Genomic DNA, 22,859 nt, shown 5'->3' with positions numbered 1-22,859 from the left:
AACAGTCAAGTTAAAACAGAGAATTTGCATGGGGAGATTCTGAAGCATAAGCCAAAAGGTTATACAGTAATAAATTTAATACAAAGTAGAGAGGATAGATTTACTTTCAGTATTTTTGAGAATTTTTGTTTTTTTCTAGTAAATTAGACACCTTCTTAAAATGATTTATTTTGTTCCAATATTACTTTTTTTTGGCTAAAAATAGTTTCAAACTTACACTAACACAAACACACTCCATAATTTATTTACATCTAAGATTTATCTTTAGACTAATAGATCTGTATATTTAATTCCATGTAAATCAATACTAAGAGTCCATATGTGCTTGCAGCCAGAGGCCACATGTTCAAAGAAAAATATATTAAAATTTTAAAAAATATTTATTCAGGATTCAGAAATGTATGGATTTTACTTATGTTTGTATATAATTTTCATTATGACCATAAAAATGACCCTGTAGTCAATAACAATTTAATTGTACATTTAAAAATAACTAAAACTGAAGAACTGAATTGCTTGTAATATAAAGAATAAATGCTAGAGGTAATGGATATCTCATTTCCTCTAATGTGATTATTATATATCACATGCCTGTATCAAAATATGCCATATATGGCATAAGCATATACACATATTACATATCCACAAAAATTAAGAAAAATAAATTTAAATGTAAAAATAAGAATAAAATTTAACCTATAGGAACAACATTCTTTAACTTATTGGCAATTTAAAGCCACTGGCAAAAAGATTACTAGAGATGTCAGTCCATTATCTTACCAAATAGTGTATTGTTACCATCTTTTACCTACACCATTGAGTAAGGTGGAATAGGTTAAAGTTAGTGGCATAACGCTTCAATGAATTCATGATAGTACTTAACATGTTAAAAATGCTGAATTGAAAAGTTAAGTTCACACAGAATTTAAAAATATACTGTGAATTTTATTAATTTTATTAATTAAATAAAAATAATTTAAAAATTATTCCATAAAAGTACAGTAACATAATACTAACTTAATGTTAACTAAAGAATGTTTTTCTTTCATGATAATGCATAAAAATATTACTCTGAACACCTACCTCATGCATCACTCAACATTATAAGTTAACCCAAAGAGCCTCTCTACTTAAATTTTCATCATGTATCTTACATTTTAATGTCCTTACCTTTCCATAGAAAAAGTCATAAAGGCCTACCTAATAAAAAATAATCTCTCATATCTTTAATGCAGCTACAATTAGTCACATGTTTTCACATGTGAATACACCAGGAATGATGAAACAGCATGAAGTAATTTAAGAGTTTAACTCCATTATTCGCTTTTTTAAAATTCTGTATTTTCAAAAAAAGTTATACTTTGATTGTAATTATAACTCTCCAAAAAATATTCTTCTTTTAAAGTTATATACAAATAATGTTTACACAAACTTTAGTTTGTATTAATTCCTATACTCAGCACTGATTTAGTGTAATGTCTAAAGTTTGAGTGCCCTAGATATTTCTACTGTGAACTATTCCCTGATATTTACATAGACTTAATTTTGGATTGAACATCTTTCATATTTAATGCATCTGAAAAAATATATTTTAGTATGAACCCTTTGGTGTTTCATAATTTGTAGTTTTTGAAAAAATGTTTTTCCAAATTCATTACATTTGCAGGGTTTTCTTCAATATAAACTTCCTGATGTTGAACAAAATTTTAATAACTGCCTCAGGGTTTTCCTCTAGTACAAAATGTGTACAATAAGATCTGTGAGACAAGTAAATGTATTACAACTCTCTTCATATTTGTAATGCTTTTTCAAAATAAATACGCTTCTGCACTTTAAAGGCATATTTTCTGATCTTTTGATGGTAATTAGATTTTTAATGCTTTTATTCAGTATGAACTCTGATATTGAGTAAGATGTGAGCAGGTATTAATGGCTTTTTTACTTTGTCTATATTTATACATTTGTTCTCAAATATAAATGCTTACCGGTGCAATAAGCTGTGAGCATTGGTTAGAAGCTTGGCCATATTGTCCACATTGGTAGTTTTTTCCAGTATAAATGATCTTACATACAATGAAGTGTAACAATCATTTAAAGGCTTTGTCACATTCTTCACATTTCTAGGATTTGTCAGCAGCATGATTTTGTTTAGAAAAGTTTGAGATGCTGTCAAAGGCACTGGGCACATCTTTCAGATTTGTAGAGTTTCTCTTCAGTATGAATAATCTTATATCTGTTAAGAATTGAGGACTTTTTTAGGCTTTCCATATTATTCACACTTGTAAGATTTCTCTCCAATATTAGTTATCTTATCTGTAGTAAGATGTGAGGACTGGTTAAAGGCTTTGCCAATTTTTTCCCGTTTGTAGGGTTGCTGTCCAGCATGAATTTTCTTATGTCTAGTTAGGGCTGAGGACCAGAAAAACACTTTGCCACATTCTTCACATTTGTAGTTTTACTCCAGTATGAATTACCTTATGTTTCATAGAAGTTGAAGACAGGTTAAAAGATTTCCCACATTCCATGGGAAACCTGCCCCTGTGATTCAGTTACCTCCCACTGGGTCTCTCCCCACAACATGTGGGGATTCAAGATGAGATTTGGGTGGGGTTACAGCCAAACTGTATCACCAGCCTTGCCCCTGGGCAGAAGCAGTGCAGTCTGCCTGGCTGGATTCAAATGATTCTAAGACTTCTATAGTCTATGCCTCCAGATCTCTCCCTCACCCATGCTATGGTGTCTGAAATTCCACCATTAGAGAGTCATTTCTTGGGCGCTGTTAAAGGGACCAGGCTCTTTTTAAAGCAAATGCCCCTAAGCAGCTGGCTCTGGCTTTGATTTATCAGGTATCTTCTCTTCCCTGCCAGAAGGAAGGAAGCTAAGGTGCATCTGGGCGTACTGTGTGCCCAGGCACTGTGCCAGATGCTTTGGATACTTGGAGTCATTGAATTCTGGTAGTAACTCTGTGAGAGAGTCTTTTCCCCACATTGCAGAAGAAGGAAAAAGGGCTCAGAGAGATCAAGAAATATCCCTGAGATCACATGGCTCCTATCCAAATCCGGTGTGTCTGATTCCTTAGCCTTTGGGGGTCCGGAGGCTGCTAAACAAGAAAGGAGGTGGAGGAGAGAAAGCCGCAGGAATACCACTGTACACCCTTCTTGATTCTAGAAAGACTGTATGAAAATTCTGAACAGTGAACAGAATAAACAATAAAGGTGCAATGGAAGAAAAAAAAAAAGATTTCCCACATTCTTCAGACTTGCAGGGTTTCTTACCAGTTTGAATTCTCTTATGGTTACTCAGGATTGAAGACTGCTTAAAGGCTTTGCCACATTTTTCACATTTGTAGGGTTTCTCTTCAGTACGAATTATTTTATGTTTAGTAACAGTTGAGGAACATTTAAAGGCTTTGCCACATTCCTCACATTTGTAAGGTTTCTCTCCAGCGTGCATCCTCTTATGTCTACTTAGGGGTGTGGACCATATGCTTTGCCACATTTTTCACATTTGTAGGGTTTATTTCCAGTATGAATTATCTTATGTGTAGTAAGATTTGAGAATGATTAAAAGCTTTCCCACATTCTTCACACTTGTAAGGTTTCTCTCCAGTGTGAATTATCTAATGTTTAGTAAGATTTGAGGATTAAAAGCTTTTTCACATTCTTCACATTTATAGGGTTTCTCTCCAGTTTGCATCCTCTTATGTTTAGCGTTGAGGACCATATAAATGCTTTGCCACGTTCTTTACCCTTTTTAAGGTTTCTCTCAAGTATGAATCCTCTTATGCTTAAAAAGGGTTGAGGACCAGATAAATGATTTGCCACACTCGTCACACTTGTAAGGTTTCTCTCCAGTATGAATTATCTTATGCGTACTAAGATTTGAGGATCGATTAAATGCTTTTCCACATTCTTCACACTTGAAAGGTTTCTCTCCAGTATGAATTATCTTATGTGTACTAAGATTTGAGGATTGATTAAAAGCTTTGCCACATTCTTCACATTTGTAGGGTTTCTCTCCAGTGTGAATCCTCTTATGTTTAGATAGGGTCGAGGACAATATAAATGCTTTGCCACATTCTTCACATTTGTAGGGTTTCTCTCCAGTATGAATTATCTTATGTGCAGTAAGGGTTGAGGACTGGCTAAAAGCTTTGCCACATTCTTCACATTTGTAGGGTTTCTCTCCAGTGTGCATCCTCTTATGTATAGTTAGGGCTGAGGATCGGCTAAATGCTTTACCACATTCTTCACATTTGTAGGGTTTCTCTCTAGTATGAATTTTCTTATGTTCAGTAAGGTTTGAGGACCATATAAATGCTTTGCCGCATTCTTCACACTTGTAAGGTTTCTCTCCAGTATGAATTATCTTATGTTTAGTAAGATTTGAGGATCGAAGAAAAGCTTTGCCACATTCTTCACATTTGTAGGGTTTCTCTCCAGTGTGAATCCTCTTATGTTTAGTTAGGGTTGAGGGCCATATAAATGCTTTGCCACATTCTTCACATTTGTAGGGTTTCTCTCCAGTATGAATTATCCTATGTGTAGTAAGGTGTCCGAATTGGCTAAAAGCTTTGGCACATTCTTCACATTTGTAGGGTTTCTCTCCAGTGTGCAGCCTCTTATGTCTAGTTAGGGTTGAGGACCATACAAATGCTTTGCCACATTCTTCACATTTGTAGGGTTTCTCTCCAATGTGCATCCTTTTATGTATGGTTAGTGCTGAGGGTTGGCTAAATGCTTTGCCACATTCTTCACATTTGCAGGGTTTCTCTCCAGTGTGTATCCTCTTATGTATGGTTAGCGTTGAGGATTGGCTAAATGCTTTGCCACATTCTTCACACTTGTAAGGCTTCTCTCCAGTATGAGTTACTTTATGTGTAGTATAATTTGAGGATTGATTAAAAGCTTTGCCATATTCTTCACATTTGTAGGGCTTTTCTTCAGTATGAGTTTTCTTATGATTAGTAAGGGTTGAGGACCAATTAAAGGTTTTTCCACATTCTTTACATTTGTAGGACTTCTCTGTAGTATATATGCTTTTATGCTGGGTTTTGTGTGAAAACATGCAAAATGATTTGACACAATTTTTACATTTGAAAGGTTTCTTTCTATTATGTCTTATCTTATATCTGTTTAAATTTATAAATTTATAAAAGACTTTCAAATATTTACCACATTGAGATGCTTTGCCCTGGGTAGTTGTGAAATACTGGTTAAGTCCATTATAACCTTCTTTGTGTACCTTACACTCATCCACACTTTTACAACCTTTTCTTAACTGTAAATTCTCATGTCCACATTTTTCAAATCTTCTTAGTATTACTTTTTGAAAAGAATCTTCCACGCCCTGCTCTGGCCAAATGTCTTGAGAAAAATGAGGACATATACCTAAAAAAAAATTAAAATAATTTACTCCACTTACTATCCTGACATAAATATAGTTTAAAAATCTTACCTATAAAATTATACAACCCACATAAACAAGATGGTTTTGCAAAATACCACAGACCCTAATTCTTTCATAGACATTTAAATGTAACAAAAACTTACAAACCAAAATACATCTGTGGGAAATTTATAAATCAGTTAACTGTGTGCAGTGTTCCAGAAGAGCACAATGCAAAAAACCACATAGAAGAAAAAGAAAAGTCTAAATTTACCCAACACAGATTTTCCTGCTTCCCACTATAACACAGTGCCTTTAGAAGTAAATTGCAAACTCTTGATTTCTGTTTTAAAAGAAAGGTAAAATACTGGCACATTCATTATCATTTCTGGCTTTTAGGGGCTTTTTTCTGACACTGTTTTCTGTCTCTCATGACATAAAGTGCTGACAGAAATGGTGGTATACTTTGGAATGAGAGTTTGAGTCTGCTGAGACCAAAGAGAAATGTTCCAGCAGCCACCAGACTGCAGTACCACAGAAAAGGAACAGGTGTAGCAAGTGATTACTGACTCCTACGAAGTAATATGAATAAACTCTCTTAACTAAAAACTGAACACAAAATTTCAGACAATACAGGTCCTAAGAATATGTTTGAAAAACTGCCATAATGATGAGCCAAGACAATTGTTTTCAGACTATGCCAGGACAAAGCCACATTATAAAAATTTTGACAGGTAGATTTTTTTAATGTAAAAAACTGAAAGCTTATAATATATACAAAATATGGCAGTATCATCCCACCAAAAATATCATAAAATTTTATGAAAGAAAACATAAAAAATAAGATTTATACATTAATTTTAAGAATTGGTAATAAATTGAATAATACTGATTAAAACAGGAACAGAGACAAGTATGGAAAATCACAAAAATGAGGACGAGAACAAAAATATTTAACATTTCATAAAAACAGAAACTGTGGAGGTAAAAAATACAAAAGGAAACTAACAGATCCTAAAAGTTAGAAAAAATGATGTAAAAATAAAGAAGCTCAGTTTTGGCTGGGGGGCGGTGGCTCATGCCTGTAATCCCGGCACTTTGGGAGGCTGAGGCAGGTGGATCATGAGGTCAGGAGATCAAGACCATCCTGGCTAACAGGGTGAAACCCCATCTCTACTAAAACAATACAAAAAATTAGCTGGGCATGGTGGCAGGTGCCTGCAGCCCCAGCTACTCAGAAGGCTGAAGCACTAAAATTGCTTGAACCTGGAAGGTGGAGGTTGCAGTGAGCTGAGATCACGCCACTGCACTCCAGTGAGGGTGACAGAATAAGACTCCATCTCAATAAAGAAAAAAAGAAGGAAAAATTGGTAGCTGTTTAATATGTGTTAAGATTTAGCTTTGCAAGATAGAAACATTTTAGCAATATGTTGCATTACAATGTCAAGATAATTAATATGACTAAACTGAATATTTAAAAATATTTTGTGGTAAATTTTGTCGTGTTTTTTGGACAAGCAAAAATAAACAATAATACCTAAAAGAGATAAATAATTATGATTGTTTTAAATTATATTCAAATCCAAAAATGTTTCTACCACATAAAAATTACATAGACTCACAAATAAATAGGATGTTGAAATTACAAGAATTTTATGACTTCACATCTACACAGGATTAGAAAACCATTCACAACAAACTTACACAACAAATATACACGTTATTAAAAAAATACAAGGATAACATTTATACAGGCAAACAAACATACAGATAATTCTATCAGAAAAAGACATATGGATAATTCATATATGATTTTGCTCCACAATGTCTTAAATTATATAAAGTTAAAATACTGGCATGCACAATTATAATATATACTAAAAAATCAAAACACAATTAATGGATGTGTGGTAGCATACCCTAAAATATATAACATAAAAATATAAACTTCCAAAACAAAATTAAAACATGGAATGTAAAAGTGATTGGATACCATCAACTAGATCAATATATTCATTAAGAAAATCTCTGAAGAAGAATATGGGAAAAAAATAACATAGAGATTACTTGAAGATAAAAATTCCCAAATTTTGATGTAATAAAAGGAAAAAATATTTCTAACCAATAATATTTGATTTAAATGTATTTCTCTTTAAAAAGATGAAAATTTAAAAATCCAAAATAAAAGGTAAGGGTGTTCATCACCAGTAGCACAGTTCTACCAAAAAAAATGGTACATGGTGGCCAGGCACCGTGGCTCATGCCTCTAATTTTACAGTTTTAGGAAGCCAAGGCTATCAGAACACTAGAGGCCAGGAGTTTCAGGTCAGCCTGAGTAATACAGTGAGACTCTACATATTATAAGAACTGCTATAATGAGTCCATTTTGTTTAAAAATACTACTGGACAGCATCATAAAACCATATATAAAATAAAGCTCTCTATTAAATGTAAATATACAAATATAGAAATTTTTACTATTATAATGATGATGCATATAACTCTTAAAGCTATTCTGTAGAATATTTAAAACAGAATAAAAACCTGCATAAATATGTTAATACACAATATAAAATAATTTTAACATTAATAAACTGAAAAATATAGAGGTATAATCTTTATATTCAACTGAAGTTGTCATGAGATATAAATATATTGTTTTAATTTTAAGATGTCTCATGTAAACTCCATTTTTTAAGATGATATGGTTCGGCCATGTCCCAACCCAAGACTCATCTTTAATTCCCACATGTTGTGGGAGGGACGTGGTGGAAGGTAATTGAATCATGGGGGCAGGTCTTTTCTGTGCTGGTCTCATGATAGTGAATAAGTCTCATGAAATCTGAAGGCTTTATAAGGCAGAGTTTTCCTGCACAAGCTCCCCCTCTTGTCTGCCACCATGTGAGACATGCCTTTCACCTTCCACCATGATTGTGAGGTCTCTCCAGTCACACACAACTGTAAGTCCAATAAACCTCTTTCTTTTCTAAATTGCCCAGTCTCAGGTATGTCTTCATTAGCAGCATAAAAACAGACTGATACACAAGATGATTATGAAGATAATATTTATAGAAACTATGCAAAACAAGATATAAAAAATAATTGAAGCACATCACTACACAATTAAAATGAAATTTAAGGCAATAAACTAACATATAAAAAATACCACTGAGGAACACATAAAACAATCACAATAAAAGTAGTAACTTCATTTTTAATAAATAATTTTAAATATAAATTAAACTACTTAATAGAAAAAAATATAATCTCAGGACTTTGAGAGGTTAAGATGGGCTGATCACTGGATCTCAGAAGTTTGAGACCAGCCTTGGCAATGCGGCAAAACTCTGTCTCAACCATAAATACAAAAAAAACTAGCTAGGTGTGATGCTACACACTTGTAACCCAGCTACCTGAGAGGCTGAAATGACAGAATCTTCTGAGTTTGAGAAACTGAGGCTGCTGTGAGCCATGATCACAACACTGCAAACCAGCCTGGTTGACAGAGTGAGACCTATCTCAAAAATAAATGAATAAACAAGTAAATAAATGAAATTATAAAAAGAAAAAATAAAATGCTTTAGTGGCTTAAGAAAAAGCAAACCATATGCTACCTACAAGGGACTCATTTTAGCATTGAGTCAAATAGGCTGAAAATTACATAGTGCAAAAACCTGTATTTTATGAAAATAGTAACTACACTTGGGTTTTAGACATAATATATTTTAAGTCAAGTGCTAACGTGAGACAAACATTGGTAGTATATATTGGTAAAATGGGTTGATATTACCACAAATTTATAACTACTATATCTATCTATCTATCTATCTATCTATCTATCTATCTATCTGTATGTGTATGTACAACATCGGGGCTCCAAAATATATAAAGCAAATATTGACAAAAGTAAAGCAAGAAATACATAGCAACATAATAATTGTAGACATCAAGACCCCATTTTCCGTAATAGAAAATTCACATTAAACAAAAAGTAAGAAAACAGAAAACCTAGACAACATTATAGACTGTATCAATTATTTTGCATATAGGTGAATACTGGAGAGTGGATAACTTATAAAGAAATAATATTTATTTGGCTCACAATTTAGCAGACTGTAGAAAGTGTGTCAGCATCTGCTTCTGGTGAGAGTGTCACCAAGCTTACAGTCATGGTTGAAGGCGAAGAGTAAATGCACATATTACATGATGAGAGACAGAGCAAGTATGAGGCGAAGAGTAACTGCACATATTACATGATGAGAGACAGAGCAAGTATGAGGCGAAGGAGCCAGGTTCTTCTAATAAACCTGCTTTCATTTGAATTAATGGAATGTAAACATTTTTATTACTGAGAGGATGGTGCCAAGCTATCTATGAGGACTTTGCCCCCATGACCCAAACACCTCCCACCAGGTCTCACATCCAACATTAAAAATTGCATTTAATCATAAGGTTTGGAGGACATGAACATCAAAACCATATTATAGACCAACTAGGTTTAACAGATGAGTACAGAACTTTCCAGTCAAAAGCAAGAAAATACACAATATTCTTATTTGCAGCTGGTGTATTCTGTTAGGACACATACTAAGTTTTATCAAATTTAAGAATGCCAGCTGGGTGGTGTAGCTCATGCCTATAATCCCAACACTTAGAGAGACCAAGGTGGGAGGATCACTTGGAGTTAAAAGTTTGAGGCCGACCTGGGCAACTCTATCCCTACAAATAATCAAAGAATTATTCAGACATGGTACTTTATGTTTGTAGTCCCAACTACTGGAGACACTGAGGTGGAAAGATCACTTGAGCCCAGTAGGTTGAGGCTGCAGTGAGCCAAAATCATGCCAGTACACTCCAGCCTGCGTGACAGAGTAAGATCCTGTATCCAAACAAAAACCACAACAAACACAACAATAACAAATAAATTTAAGAAGACCAAAATTACACACTTTGTGTTGTCTGACCAAAACTGAATTAAACTAGAAATTAAAAGTAAAACTGAACAATATAAAAATATATAAAAATAAAACACACTTTTCAACATATTTTTGCTCAGGAATAAAAAAACATTAATTTTTCAAAATGTCAATACAACCTACAGTGGTAGACATATTTAATATAATTTTTATGGCCGGGTGAGGTGGCTCACACCTGTGATCCTAGCACTTTGGGAGGCTGAGGCGGGTGGATTCCCTGAACTCAGGAATTCTAAACCAGCCTGGGCAACACAGTGAAACCCCGTCTCTACTAAAAATACAAAAAAATTTAGCTGGGCATGTAATCCCAGCTACTCTGGAAGTTGAGACAGGAGAATTGCTTGAACCTGGGAGGCAGAGGTTGCAGTGAGCTGAGATAGTGCCACTGCACTCCAGCCTGGGCGACAGAGCAAGACTCCATCTCAAAAAATAATAATTTTTATATAAATCCAAATAGGGGTTTTTTACGGAAACATTGTTTAAAATGTTAAAATTTTATTATGAACTATAGACAAACACCCATGAAAAACAACAGAGTCATTATATTTTCTGATTTTGAAACACATTAAAAGCAACAATAACGAAAACAATTTGGTACTGACACAAAGACAGATAAAGAGATGAAAGAACAGAATAGAGAGCCCAGAAATGAACCCTTCTGTGTAAGGCCAAATAATCTCCCACAAAATTAACATGAGCACACAGTAGAAAAAAGATAATCTTTTCAAAAAATTATGTTGAAAGCTGAACATCCATAACGATAAAATGAAGTTCGATTATTTCTCTATACCATATGTGAAAAATCTTTTCATTAGACATAGGAAGATAACTTTTTTTTTTTTTTTTTTTTTTTGGAGACAGAGTCTTGCTCTGTTGCCCAGGCTGAAGTGCACCCCAGGTGGAGTGCAGTGGCATGGTGTCGGCTCACTACAACCTCCGCCTCCTGGGTTCAAGTGACTCTCCCACCTCAACCTCCTGAGTTGCTGGGATTAACATGCACGCCATCACGCTCAGCTAATTTTTTTGTATTTTTAGTAGAGACGGGGTTTCACCATGTTGGCCAGGATTGTCTTGAACTCCTGTCCTTATGATCCGCCCACCTCAGCCTCTCAAAGCGCTGGGATTACAGGCATGAGCCACCGCACCCGACCGGATAACTTCTTAATCTCTTTAAAATATATAGGGAAAACACATCAGTCTTGGGGCCATTTTCTTAGATATAAAATTAAATGCATGAGCACCAAAGAAAAAAACAAAAAATTTAACTACACTACACTTCAACATTTCTGCACATATAAGTATTTAAAAGATGGATAATGCATTCTAGAAAATGGGTGAAAATATTTACAAATTACATGTGATAGGAGTCAATATTCAAAAACTATAAACTTTTTAAACCAAACAATAGCCGGGTGTGGTGGCTCACACCTGTAATTGCAGCACACTGAAAGGCAGAGGCAGGTGGATCACGAGGACAGGTGTTCCAGACCATCCTGACCAACATGGTGAAACTCTGTCTCTACTAAAAATACAAAAATGAGCCAGGCATGGTGGCACACGCCTGTTATTTCAGCTACTCACAAGGCTGAGGCGGGAGAATCGCTTGAACCCAGGAGGCGGAGGTTGCAGGGAGCCAAGATCTCACCATTGCACTTCAGCCTGGGCAACAGAGCAAGACTTCATCTCCCAAAAAGAAAAAAAAAAAGAAAAGAAAAACTGAACAATAAAATTGAATAACTTTATTTAGAAATAGACAAATTGAAATAAATTTTCATCAAAAATTTGAAAGGACACTCAAAACTAATTTGTAGAGAAATGCCTAAAAGTCATAATAAAAAACAAAATCCCCTCACACTCATTTAAATGGCCACTATAAATTTTTTGAAAACACCAAATCTGTTGATGATGCAATAAAAATAAAACCCTTGGCCAGTCGTGGTGGCTCAAGCCTGTAATCCCAGCACTTTGGGAGGCAGAGGTGGGTGAATCCCAACGTCAGGAGTTTGAGACCAGCCTGACCAACATGGTGAAATCCCGTCTCTACTAAAAATACAAAAGTTAGTTGGGTTGATTGTCGGTGGAAAATAAAGATGTACCAATTATTTTATAATGTTATAAATGTACTTCAAATAATATAAATTATTAAATAAAGTGATTCCATTTATGAATCTATATCTAAAATATATAACATAGGAACTTGAAGACATATTTGATACAATGGAATATTATTCAGCCTTGAAAAAAAATCGTCACGTTTGAAGATACACTTTGAGAATATTATGCCAACTGAAATAAACCAGTAAAGAAATGATCGATGTTACGATTTCACTTATATGAGATATATAAGACAATTACACTTGTAAAAACAGAAAGTGGAAAAGTGCTTCTCAAGGGCTAAAGAGAGCATAAAATGGGTAAATGTTATTTAATGGATATTGAGTTTTAGTTTTACAAGATGTAAAATTTCAAGAAGTCTTTTGCATAACAATGTGAATATACATGATATGCCTGAAATATACACCTTTTTTTTTTTTTTAAGACAAGGTCTCAATCTGTCACCCAAGTTTGAGTACAATGGGACAATTATGGCTCATTGCAGCCTCACACTCCCAGTGTCAAGTAATCCTGACCCTCAAACTCTCAAGTAGCCGGGACCACAGGTGCACACCACCATGCCTTGCTATTTCTTAGAAAAAAAAATATTTGTAGAGAGGGTGTCTCCATATTTTACCCAGGTTGGTCTCAATCTTTTGGGCTCAAGCAATCCTCCTGTCCTGGCCTCTCAAAATCCTGGTTTTACAGAAGGGATCCACCACATTGCCTCGCCCTGACATGTATATTTAAATGGATTTAAGAAGGTAAATTATATGTTTTTTTAAAACAATTATTTTTTTAAAAACTGGAGACAATACAGGATTATGAATCTTTTTTAAAAATTACCTTCAAATCACAAAAGAATTATCTCACAGAAAGAAAATATATATTCATCATTAAATACATGGTGAAAATAAGACTATTTCCAAGGCTACTAACTTAGACAAGATAAAACCAACATTGAAAATGAGCTAAGAGGCCAGGCAAGGCAGCTCACGCCTATAATCCCAGCACTTTCAGAGGCCAAGGTGGGCATTTCAACTAAGGTCAGGAGTTTGAGACCAGCCTGACCAACATGGAGAAATACCATTTCTACTAAAAAAAAAAAAAAAAAAAAATACAAAATTAGCCAGGTGTGGTGGCACGTGCCTGTAATCCCAGCTACTCAGGAGGCTGAGGCAGGAGAATTACTTGAACCCGGGAGACAGGGGTTGCAGTGAGTCAAGATCGTGCATTACACTTCAGTCTCGGCAACAAGAGTAAAACTTCCTCTCAAAGAAAAAAAAAAAAGAGCTAAGAAAGAATATATACAAGGTATAACCAAAATTGGGGTCATATTTGTAGATATAAACACACACACACACATATATAATTTGATTGTGATAGACATGGCTCATTTATCTTTTAATTAAACTCCACATTAACTTAAAGTATACAAAACATAATATAAAAAACCAATAGGCACAATAAACTGATGTTAGGAAACTTACACTACAAAAAAACACTAATATAAAACTGCAACACAATAACAGAAATGTTTACTCATTACAACTAGTTGGCAACATTTATGTACATTAACAAATAATTTGTCTAGATAACTGTAATGTTTGACTGTAACTGTGCATTCATGGAAGGCAGGCATTTTAAATTACTGGCATCTGTAATCCCAGCACTTTGGGAGGCCGAGGCGGGCAGATCACGAGATCAGGAGATCGAGAGCACGGTGAAACCCTGTTTCTACTAAAAATACAAAAAATTAGCCAAGCACGGTGTCGGCACCTATAGACCCAGCTACTCAGGAGGCTGAAGCAGGAGAATGGCGTGAACCTGGGAGGCGGAGGTTGCAGTGAGCCAAGATCACGCCACTGCACTCCAGCCTGGGTGACAGAGCGAGACTCCATCTCAAAAAAAAAAAAAAAAAAAAAAATTACTGGCATCTATTGTATGGCAATAAAATTTCAGAGAAAATGCAGTACAATCATAAATAGGAGATGCTAATAAGAAACTTTTAATAGATAAGCATTTAAAAGAAATTCATGCCAATTTTTATGTTTTAAATATATGCTATTTTTACACAAAATAAAACTACTGTAATCCAAGTTTAGAAGCAAATAGCCTTACATTGCTAAATTATATATATATTTAGCAGAATATGGTTTGAGCCTCATATATGAAACAAATATTTGGGGAATAAATTATGTTATTTAGTTATAGGCTGACAAAAGTGGTTGAAAATTCTGTAAATCCTTCTTGCCTGCCTGCGTATTATCTAATTTAATTCAGGAACAACATGTAAATTCTAGTATATTGTCCTAAATGTCTGAATCTAAAATTACAGACAAATTTGAAGTAGAAAATAGAAAGTAAAAATTTATATGGAGAGCGGCATTAATAAGATAAAAAAAAAAAAGGTGACCTATTTGCTTATCCCCTGACAGCAAGAAAATTTGTCATCCATTCCTGACAAAAATGCTTTTATGAGAGAACCAGGCATCATGGTTCGCACCTGTAATGAAAACTACATGGTGCATTACAGTTGAAGAATTGCTTGAGGTCAAAATATTAAGACTTGCCTAGATTATGTAGCAAGACCTCATCTCAAAAATAAATGCCTTTAAGAGAGCTCTGAGATCCAGGAAAGGAGTTGTGAAATTCTGCTAAAGCCCAAGATTCAAGGTAATTCTGTTCAGAAGGCAGGCCTCCGTTCAGGTTGCAAACTACATGACCACTGTTTTTGGTTACAGACAAGAAAGTGCTCCACCTAACTTGGTTCCACTGAGAATTTTAAACTTACTCTGTAACCATCCCAAACTCTTCACAGCCACAGTCTTGGGAGCCAGCGGGCAGCGGGGGTCCTGCCCTTCCAGAGGCCTGGAGGAAGACCTCCATTTATAGCCATGCAGCAGGCCTCAGACCTTGGCCTTTCCTGTGGTCCCTGAAGCAGTTCCATGACTCAGTTCCAGCTCCCTGAGCCACAGTTCATGGCCAGTTCTGCCTATGTAGAAATCCAAAGTGACCTGGGAAAATCCTCTCTTGTACTGGGTGAAAGCCATGCTCATCCACATCCTGATATAAAGAACACCATATACAGACCTGACTGCAGAAACCTGCCCTTGGGTCTGCCCTTCAGAGCAAAGTCCTGAAGGATATTCACTCTGTCTAAAATTTAAATGAGAATTACAAATATCCAAGCCCTGTTTAACAAGACAACTAAAAGTGGACCCTTGTGCAAACCCAGCAGACTTAAGACCAAGCTACAACCCCTCTTCACTACAAACCCAGAGGATATTCTATCACCCTGGGGGTACAACGACAATAGATTTTTAGTTTCTGAAACCAGTTTATAAAATCCTGAAGAGGTGTTTGCTCCTTCAAATTTACAGACACCAACGCAATACTATTGTCTCTTATTGTCAATGCTTCTATTTTAACATAGCACTGAAAGTATGTGAAAGAAGAAGTAGTCAAAACAAAAATTTAAAGTCACTGAAATTGAAGACCAATAAGTAAAACATCACTGTTTGTAGATTATGTCATCTTATATATAAAAAAGTACATTAAAACCTCTTTAAACTAATGAATACACTCAGTTGATTAGCAAAATATGAAATTAACATACAATTATAAGTTATCATTCCATACACTTAAAACCATCTCTCTGATAAAATAGAGGAAAAAACATTCTTATTTACAATAGCAATAAAATAATCAATTTTAGAACAAATTTAACCAAGCAGCTCATAAATCTTTTAAGTGAAAGATATAGCAATAAAAAAATTAGAGGACACAAATAAATTTAAAAATATTTTATTTCTATTGAAAGAATAAGTATTGTGAAACTGCCATATTATCTAAGGTGATCTCTAGACTCAATAAACTCCCTGTCAAAATTCCAGTTTTTCACAGTAATGAAAATTACAATCCTAAAATGTACACGAAACCACAATAAATTTTGAATAGCCAAAGCAATCTTGAGGAAAAAGAACAAAGCAGAAGGACATTATACTTTATAATTTCAAACTATATATATATATATATATAGAGAGAGAGAGAGAGAGAGAGAGAGAGTCTTGCTCTGCCGCCCAGGCTAAAGTACAGTGGCATGATCTCAGCTCATTGCAACCTCTGGCTCCCGGGTTCAAGCAATTCTCCTGCCTCAGCCACCTGAGTAGCTGGGATTACAGGTGCCCACCACCGAGCCCAGCTAATTTTTTTATTTTTAGTATAGATGGGGTTTCACCATGTTGGCCAGGCTGGTCTGAAATTCGTGACCTCGTGATTCACCCACCTTGGCCTCCCAAAATGCTGGGATTACAGGCGTGAGCGACCACGCATGGCCCAAACTATATTTCAAGGCTATAGTAATGAAAACAGGATGCCCGTTCCAGCCAATGGAAACTGGACACAGCAGCAGAGTGGACACATCAGGTTATAAATGACCCTGTCTCCTTTGCTCAGTGTACTCTCATGGCAAAACTGCTGGCGAGTGTACCCTTTCTGCAGGAAGTAAAAACGGCCATATTAAATAAACAAAAAAAAAAAAGAAAGCAAGAAAAAAAAACAGGATGAAATGAGCAGAAAAACAAACAAACAAACAAAAACCCCTAATGAAACAGAAACCACTACTCTCGTGCAAAAAGACAGGCCAGGCATGGTGGCTCACACCTGTAATCCCAGCACTTTGGGAGGCTGAGGTGGGTGGATCACCTGAGGTCGGGAGACCAGCCTGGCCAACATGATGAAACTCTGTCTCTACTAGAAATACAAAAAATTAGCCAGTTGTGGTGGTGTGCACCTGTAACCCCAGCTACTCAGGAGCCTGAGGCAGGAGAATCACTTCAACCCGGGAGGCAGAGGTTGCAGTGAGCCGAGATCGCGCCATTGCACTCCAGCATGGGCCACAAAAGCGAAACTCCTTCTAAAACAAAAAAAAAATTTTAACATAGAGTGTCTCAAAATTATGCAGATATCTATCTGTCCACAAAAACAAGAAAAAAAAGTCAGATTGTACGCTCTTTTATATGCCATGAACAGTACTTTGGCTGTCACTGTAAATGTTAAGGAAGATCATTGAAGGGACAGTAGAATTCTTAGATATTTTATAAGCATAAGCAGAAGATGCCCCTATGTGAGAGTTTATTTTTTAAAAAATTTCAGGCTTTCCAGAAACAGTTTCCTTTGGAACGCAGCTTTCCAAATCACTTTAAAGACTGGCTTTCTTCTTGACGTTGGACCTCTCATCCAGGTCGTCTGTTGTATTCACTCTCACCTACCTGGGGGTTCATCCACCATCTCATCTCGCTTCATATTCCAGGGCTCTTTTTCTTTCTCCAGACAGATGATGAGGTCTGGCTTAGAGACAGCAATACCTGTTTTATTAAAAATAATTAACATGAATCTTGCTCATATTCTCCAACTACCAACTCAGTAATGTGCAAAGTAAAAGGGATATAATAGAATATTCTAATAAATTTATCCCATATACTAATTTATAACAGAAATTTTTAAATATTTACAGAATATTTTAATTTTGTAGGTTCTTAATTTCACTGCCTGGTACTACTGAAGCAAAAATTGGTAATGGCACTTGGATTTTAAGGTGTGAATAACAATATTTTATGCCACTAAGGTTCTGAAATTACCACTAATCTGAAGCGAAAGACACAGATCAGCTCAGGAATGTGGAAATTTCAGGTCAGGATGAAACATCTTGAAGAAATTTTTTCTAAACAGACAAATCCCCAGGATTTTCTTGAAAACAGAAATAGGAAAGCATAAATTACCAGAAAACATACTACAAAAGAAAAATAAAAGCTTTAGTTTACATTAAAAATTTTGTATTAAAGTTATCCTCACCCAGGAAGGCCAGGTTTCTGTAGTTCTCTAACATCACATTCCTATATAAATTCTTCTGTGCAGTGTCCAGGCACTGCCACTCCTCCAGAGAGAATTCTATGGCCACATCCCTAAATGTCAACAGTCCCTGGAAAATACACACAAACACACATATTTACAAAGTGGCTATGGGCAGAATTTTTCATTTGACTCAAGGTAAAATCAGAAAGTGAATAGAATTGATTCTAACTTATAAGAGGGACTGAAATTATCCAATAAAATAATTGTCAAAACACAAACATTTTCTAATGTATTCTCTAACTCTGAGAAAAGAGACTGGCATAATATCGAGAACATCAGTGTATATATGATACTTTTCTGAATGATAAAGTGTAAAAATGTACTAACATGTACATTTTTGAGTGCAGTATTTACATAATACTGAATGAGTTGTGTATATTTTTCAGATGAAAAAGACAGCTGTTTATATTTTTCAGACAAAATAAACATGTTGAGTTAGAAGGTACCACTCAAATTTAAATGTGTACAATAAACTGGACATCTCGTTAATGCAGAGTATTTTTTCAGAAGATCTGAAATAAAGTCTGAGTTACTGAATCTCTATCAAGCTCATTAGTAATGCAAATGTTTTGGCCCCAAAAGACTATTTTGTCAAACATCCAGTAAGTGGAAGAGTCTGTGTTTTTTTTTCCGTTTTTCTGGCCTGTAAACAAAGATGGAGCTTTCATTTACCAACAAAAGATAAATGCAAAGAATACCTAAAAAAAAAAACAGGCAGCTGCCATTTAAGTGTGATGGTTTATGCACATCAGCTGCATGAAGATACTTAATGAGGAAGAGAAAAATAACTCCATACAAAAAAATTCTGTAAGAGAGCTTATGGAATTAACATCAACTGCACTAGGACAAGTCTTTATAGTGTGCTGATGCACGCAGGACACAGCATCACTACTGAGATATTACCCCCACTAAAGCAAATTACAGTCTGAATTTAGCCATAAGAAAACATCATTTTTATGGAAACTCCAAGATACAGATATCTTCCATGTTCTACAATTTTTAATAGTGATTTTAAGTAGTCTTTTTTTAGCACCCTAATAAGCAGGTATCTCCCGATAGTTTTTTCAGAACTTTCTGGGTAATAAATGCCATCCTGTTTAAATGAGCCTTTTCTTAATCGTGTAATGCATAGATGTTGAATACTGTAAGAAATTATTCTTCAAAAGTTTAGCTTGCTTAAGTTTCTTTGCCCTTTTTTCCCTTGCTTTCAAGGCCAGACTTCCTTACTCTCTGTGTTCCCCCTTCCCTGGTAAACAACTTTCTCGCCAGTTCTTATCTATGGAGCCACATCCCACACCTGCTACCCACTCTGTGAATTACCCCTCCGGTCGCAAGGGCTACTTCCACTGAAACTGATCTTCCTGCCTTGCCACGGGTATAACCGCATTCCTGCACTTTTCACTTAGCCAACCGGGTTTAGCCAAATGGATTGTGCCGTCCAACTCCAGCCAATGGAGACAGGACACAGTAAGAAGGACAAGCTACTTAGAGGTAATAAAACCCCCCTACTTTCCTTTGTTCCTGCTTACTCTCATGGCAACCTACAAGGGGCACCCTCCTGCAGCTTAAGCAGCAAATGAACAAATCCTTTCAAGGTACAGATATGTTTTACTCATGTGTCAAGTCAGGCCATTCAATTAGTTGATTGTCCCACCCCATCCTGCTCACTTAAGTGCTCAATAACCCCTCTCAGGAGACTCTGAACTATGACCCAGTGAGTGCCTCAGGCGCATTTTACTCTGCAAGTTCTTACACCACCACAGTGGAGTCAGTTTTTTGGTTTTTGGTGGTTTTTTGGTCTTTTGGAATACTAATTTTTTTAATAGAAATTTTTTACTATTTTTCTTGCACTATTTTTCTGCCCCCTAAAGGAATCCAGGATGCAGAAATTATTTTTCTCCTCAATGCTTGTAGCTATTGGCTGACCAGCAATGTGTTTCCAAGAAATGAAAGCTGGGTTGGGTGAAGACAATATTAATGTCTCAAGGAATTAAGTTTTTTTAAAAAAACAAAAGTGCACCAGGAAATGCCTCTTAGCCTCAGGGCAACCACCTGCACACTTGAGAAGCTACACTCAATAACTCAGGTTGTCCTATGGGAGAAAATGACCCAGCAGCTGATATTCACTAGACACTCTAGCAGACATAGCCACAGTGGGTATCGTGGTTTATCCCCCATACAGTACTGAAACCCAGGTCCAAGCTAAAACTGAAGGGTGACTGAAGACACGTCACCCTATATAGTTTCAAAAAAAAAAAAAAAATCTTGACCCAAAAACATTCTAAGATATCTGTGACTAGGTAAAATAAAAGAAAAAAACAGATATTTTACAATAGTGTCAGATTATTCTTTGCTTTATTCTCATAGGAAATATTTAGAAAAAAAATCTTTTTAAATGTGCCATCAAATGCTTTGTCAAAAAATAATTAATTCACCAGGCACGGTAGCTCACATGTGTAATCCGAGCTCTTTGGGAGGCCGAGGCAGGCGGATGACTTGAAACCAGAAGTTCAAGACCAGCCTGGCCAACATAGTGAAACCCCGTCTCTACTAAAAATACAAAAATTAGCCAGGCGTGGTGCCAGGCATCTGTAATTCCAGCTAGTTGGGAGACAGAAATGAGAACCGTTTGAGCACAGGAAGCGGAGGCTGCAGTGAGCCTAAGTCATGCCACTGCACTCCAGCCACTGCACTGCAACAGAGCAAGGCTCTGTCTCAAATACTTTAAAAAAAAAAAAAAAGATTCATTAAAATAGGTATCAATATGTACACTCAAGGACAAATAGTTGATAAAGTCAATTAGGGAGGAGAAACTGGCATTTGGCAACGTCAGACAAAACTGGAAATTTAGTATTTTACTGCAAGCCAGTCAGGCTGGAGGAATAGGGGATGAGGGGCAGACTTGAGGCCCTGCTTGGGACACTTGTGAAAAATTCAGGAAAAAAATCAGTCCCCTGTGGAGCATGAAAACCATTAAGTGGCAGGAAATTAGATTGAGGTGGCTCTAGTCCCTGGATTTCTACTTCTAAAAAAAAAAGTCTAAACTCAAGAGCATTTTTTTGTAAATTACTACATTGGCAGAAACAAAATTCAGGCTTAACGCTTAACCAACTATAAACTGCCAATTAAGCTCTGATTACATAACCATGATATTTCCACCTTGATTGTAAAAATTAAGAACTAGGACGGGCACAGTGGCTCACGCCTGTAATCCCAGAACTTTGGAAGGCCGAGGTGGGTGGATCACCTGAGGTCAGGAGTTCGAGACCTGCCTGACCAACACGGTGAAACCCCCGTCTATGCTAAAAATTAAAAAAATTGCCAAATGTGGTGGCAGGCGCCTGTAGTCCCAACTAACTAGGGAGGCTGAGGCAGAAAAATCGCTTGAACCCGGGAGGTGGAGGTTGCAGTGAGCCGAGATCACGATACTGCACTTCAGCCTGGGCAACAGAGACTCTGTCTCAAAAAAAAAGAAAATGAAAACAAAACAACAACAAAATAACAACAAAATCTACATAACCGTACCTAGCCAATTACGGAATTTGGTTTTATCATGAAACTTATAAAAACTTTTCCTTCCATGGAATACAAATTACAAACCACAGCAAGGTGCTCTAAAATTTTTGAATCACACTTTAAATTATTTAATGTTTTTGCAGTGAGGCCCATAAATTTTTAATAGGAAAAAATGGCCTGAAAACCCCACGGACCAAAGCTCTTCCCATTCATGAACCCGCACCCGGAGTCAGGATTCTGCCCTGACGTTCCTCCCATGGTCCCTGCACAATCTGGGAGAGACGCGGGGCTACTGGTGCAGAGCCGCCCAAAGAGGGCTCCAAGCCAGGGCACAGTCACTGCGCAGGGAAGAGACAGAACGCCCGGGAGCCCGGCTGTCCGCGCAGCCGCCATCTTACGGCTGAAGGGACTGAGGCCGAGCTGGGCAACAACTCGGGCGCAGATTGTAAAACTGACTGCGAGGAGGCCTGAGTCCCGCCACAGCCGCTTCCCACCGGTTCCAGCCAGCCCCGTTCCCTCTCTCGGGATGTCAGACCCGGCACTCTCACCATTTCTAGGCTTCCAGGGGGCAGGTCATAGGGCCACAGAGGCTGCGCCCCTAAAAGCAGAAGACACAGAGTAGTGAGGACGAGACCTGGAGCTCCGGCCGCAGATAGAGACAAAGGCCCCGCCAAATCCCGGAAGCCGCCCTATTCGCTGCAGCTGCGTGCCTGATTGGACAGTTCCCAGGACAGCGTCTCTGATTGGATAACGTTTAAGACCCCGCTTTCTAAGGCCCTGAGTGACAGAAGATGTCATCAGACGTTGGGCTGAATGAAGAAAGATTGACAGCCTAAGCCTCAGCCTTTTCAGGCGGGGCTTCCTCCCTGAGCTGAACGAGGCCCATCCCAGAACACGGAAAAATTTTCTCTCTTCTTTGCTGTCTTTTTTTCAAGGTATTAAATATGTGAATAATTTTTTTTTTAGCCA

General features: G+C 36.6%; 1 protein-coding gene across 1 annotated transcript; it reads right to left on the bottom strand.

Annotated features, from left to right (window-relative positions):
- Positions 1-1,016: 1,016 nt before the first annotated feature.
- On the bottom strand, positions 1,017-22,573 carry LOC100995955 (zinc finger protein 726). Its single transcript, XM_034946620.3, is given in 7 exon segments — positions 1,017-3,485; positions 3,488-3,559; positions 3,562-3,642; positions 3,645-5,390; positions 17,732-17,827; positions 18,315-18,441; positions 22,439-22,573. Coding segments are annotated over 7 exon segments (2,535 nt in total). The 5' UTR covers positions 22,442-22,573; the 3' UTR covers positions 1,017-3,075.
- Between the last annotated feature and the right edge of the window lie 286 nt (positions 22,574-22,859).

This window comes from Pan paniscus, chromosome 20, assembly GCF_029289425.2.
Source record: "Pan paniscus chromosome 20, NHGRI_mPanPan1-v2.0_pri, whole genome shotgun sequence".
NCBI classification, from domain to species: Eukaryota; Metazoa; Chordata; class Mammalia; order Primates; family Hominidae; genus Pan; species Pan paniscus.
This window is presented reverse-complemented; position numbering and strand designations above follow the sequence as displayed.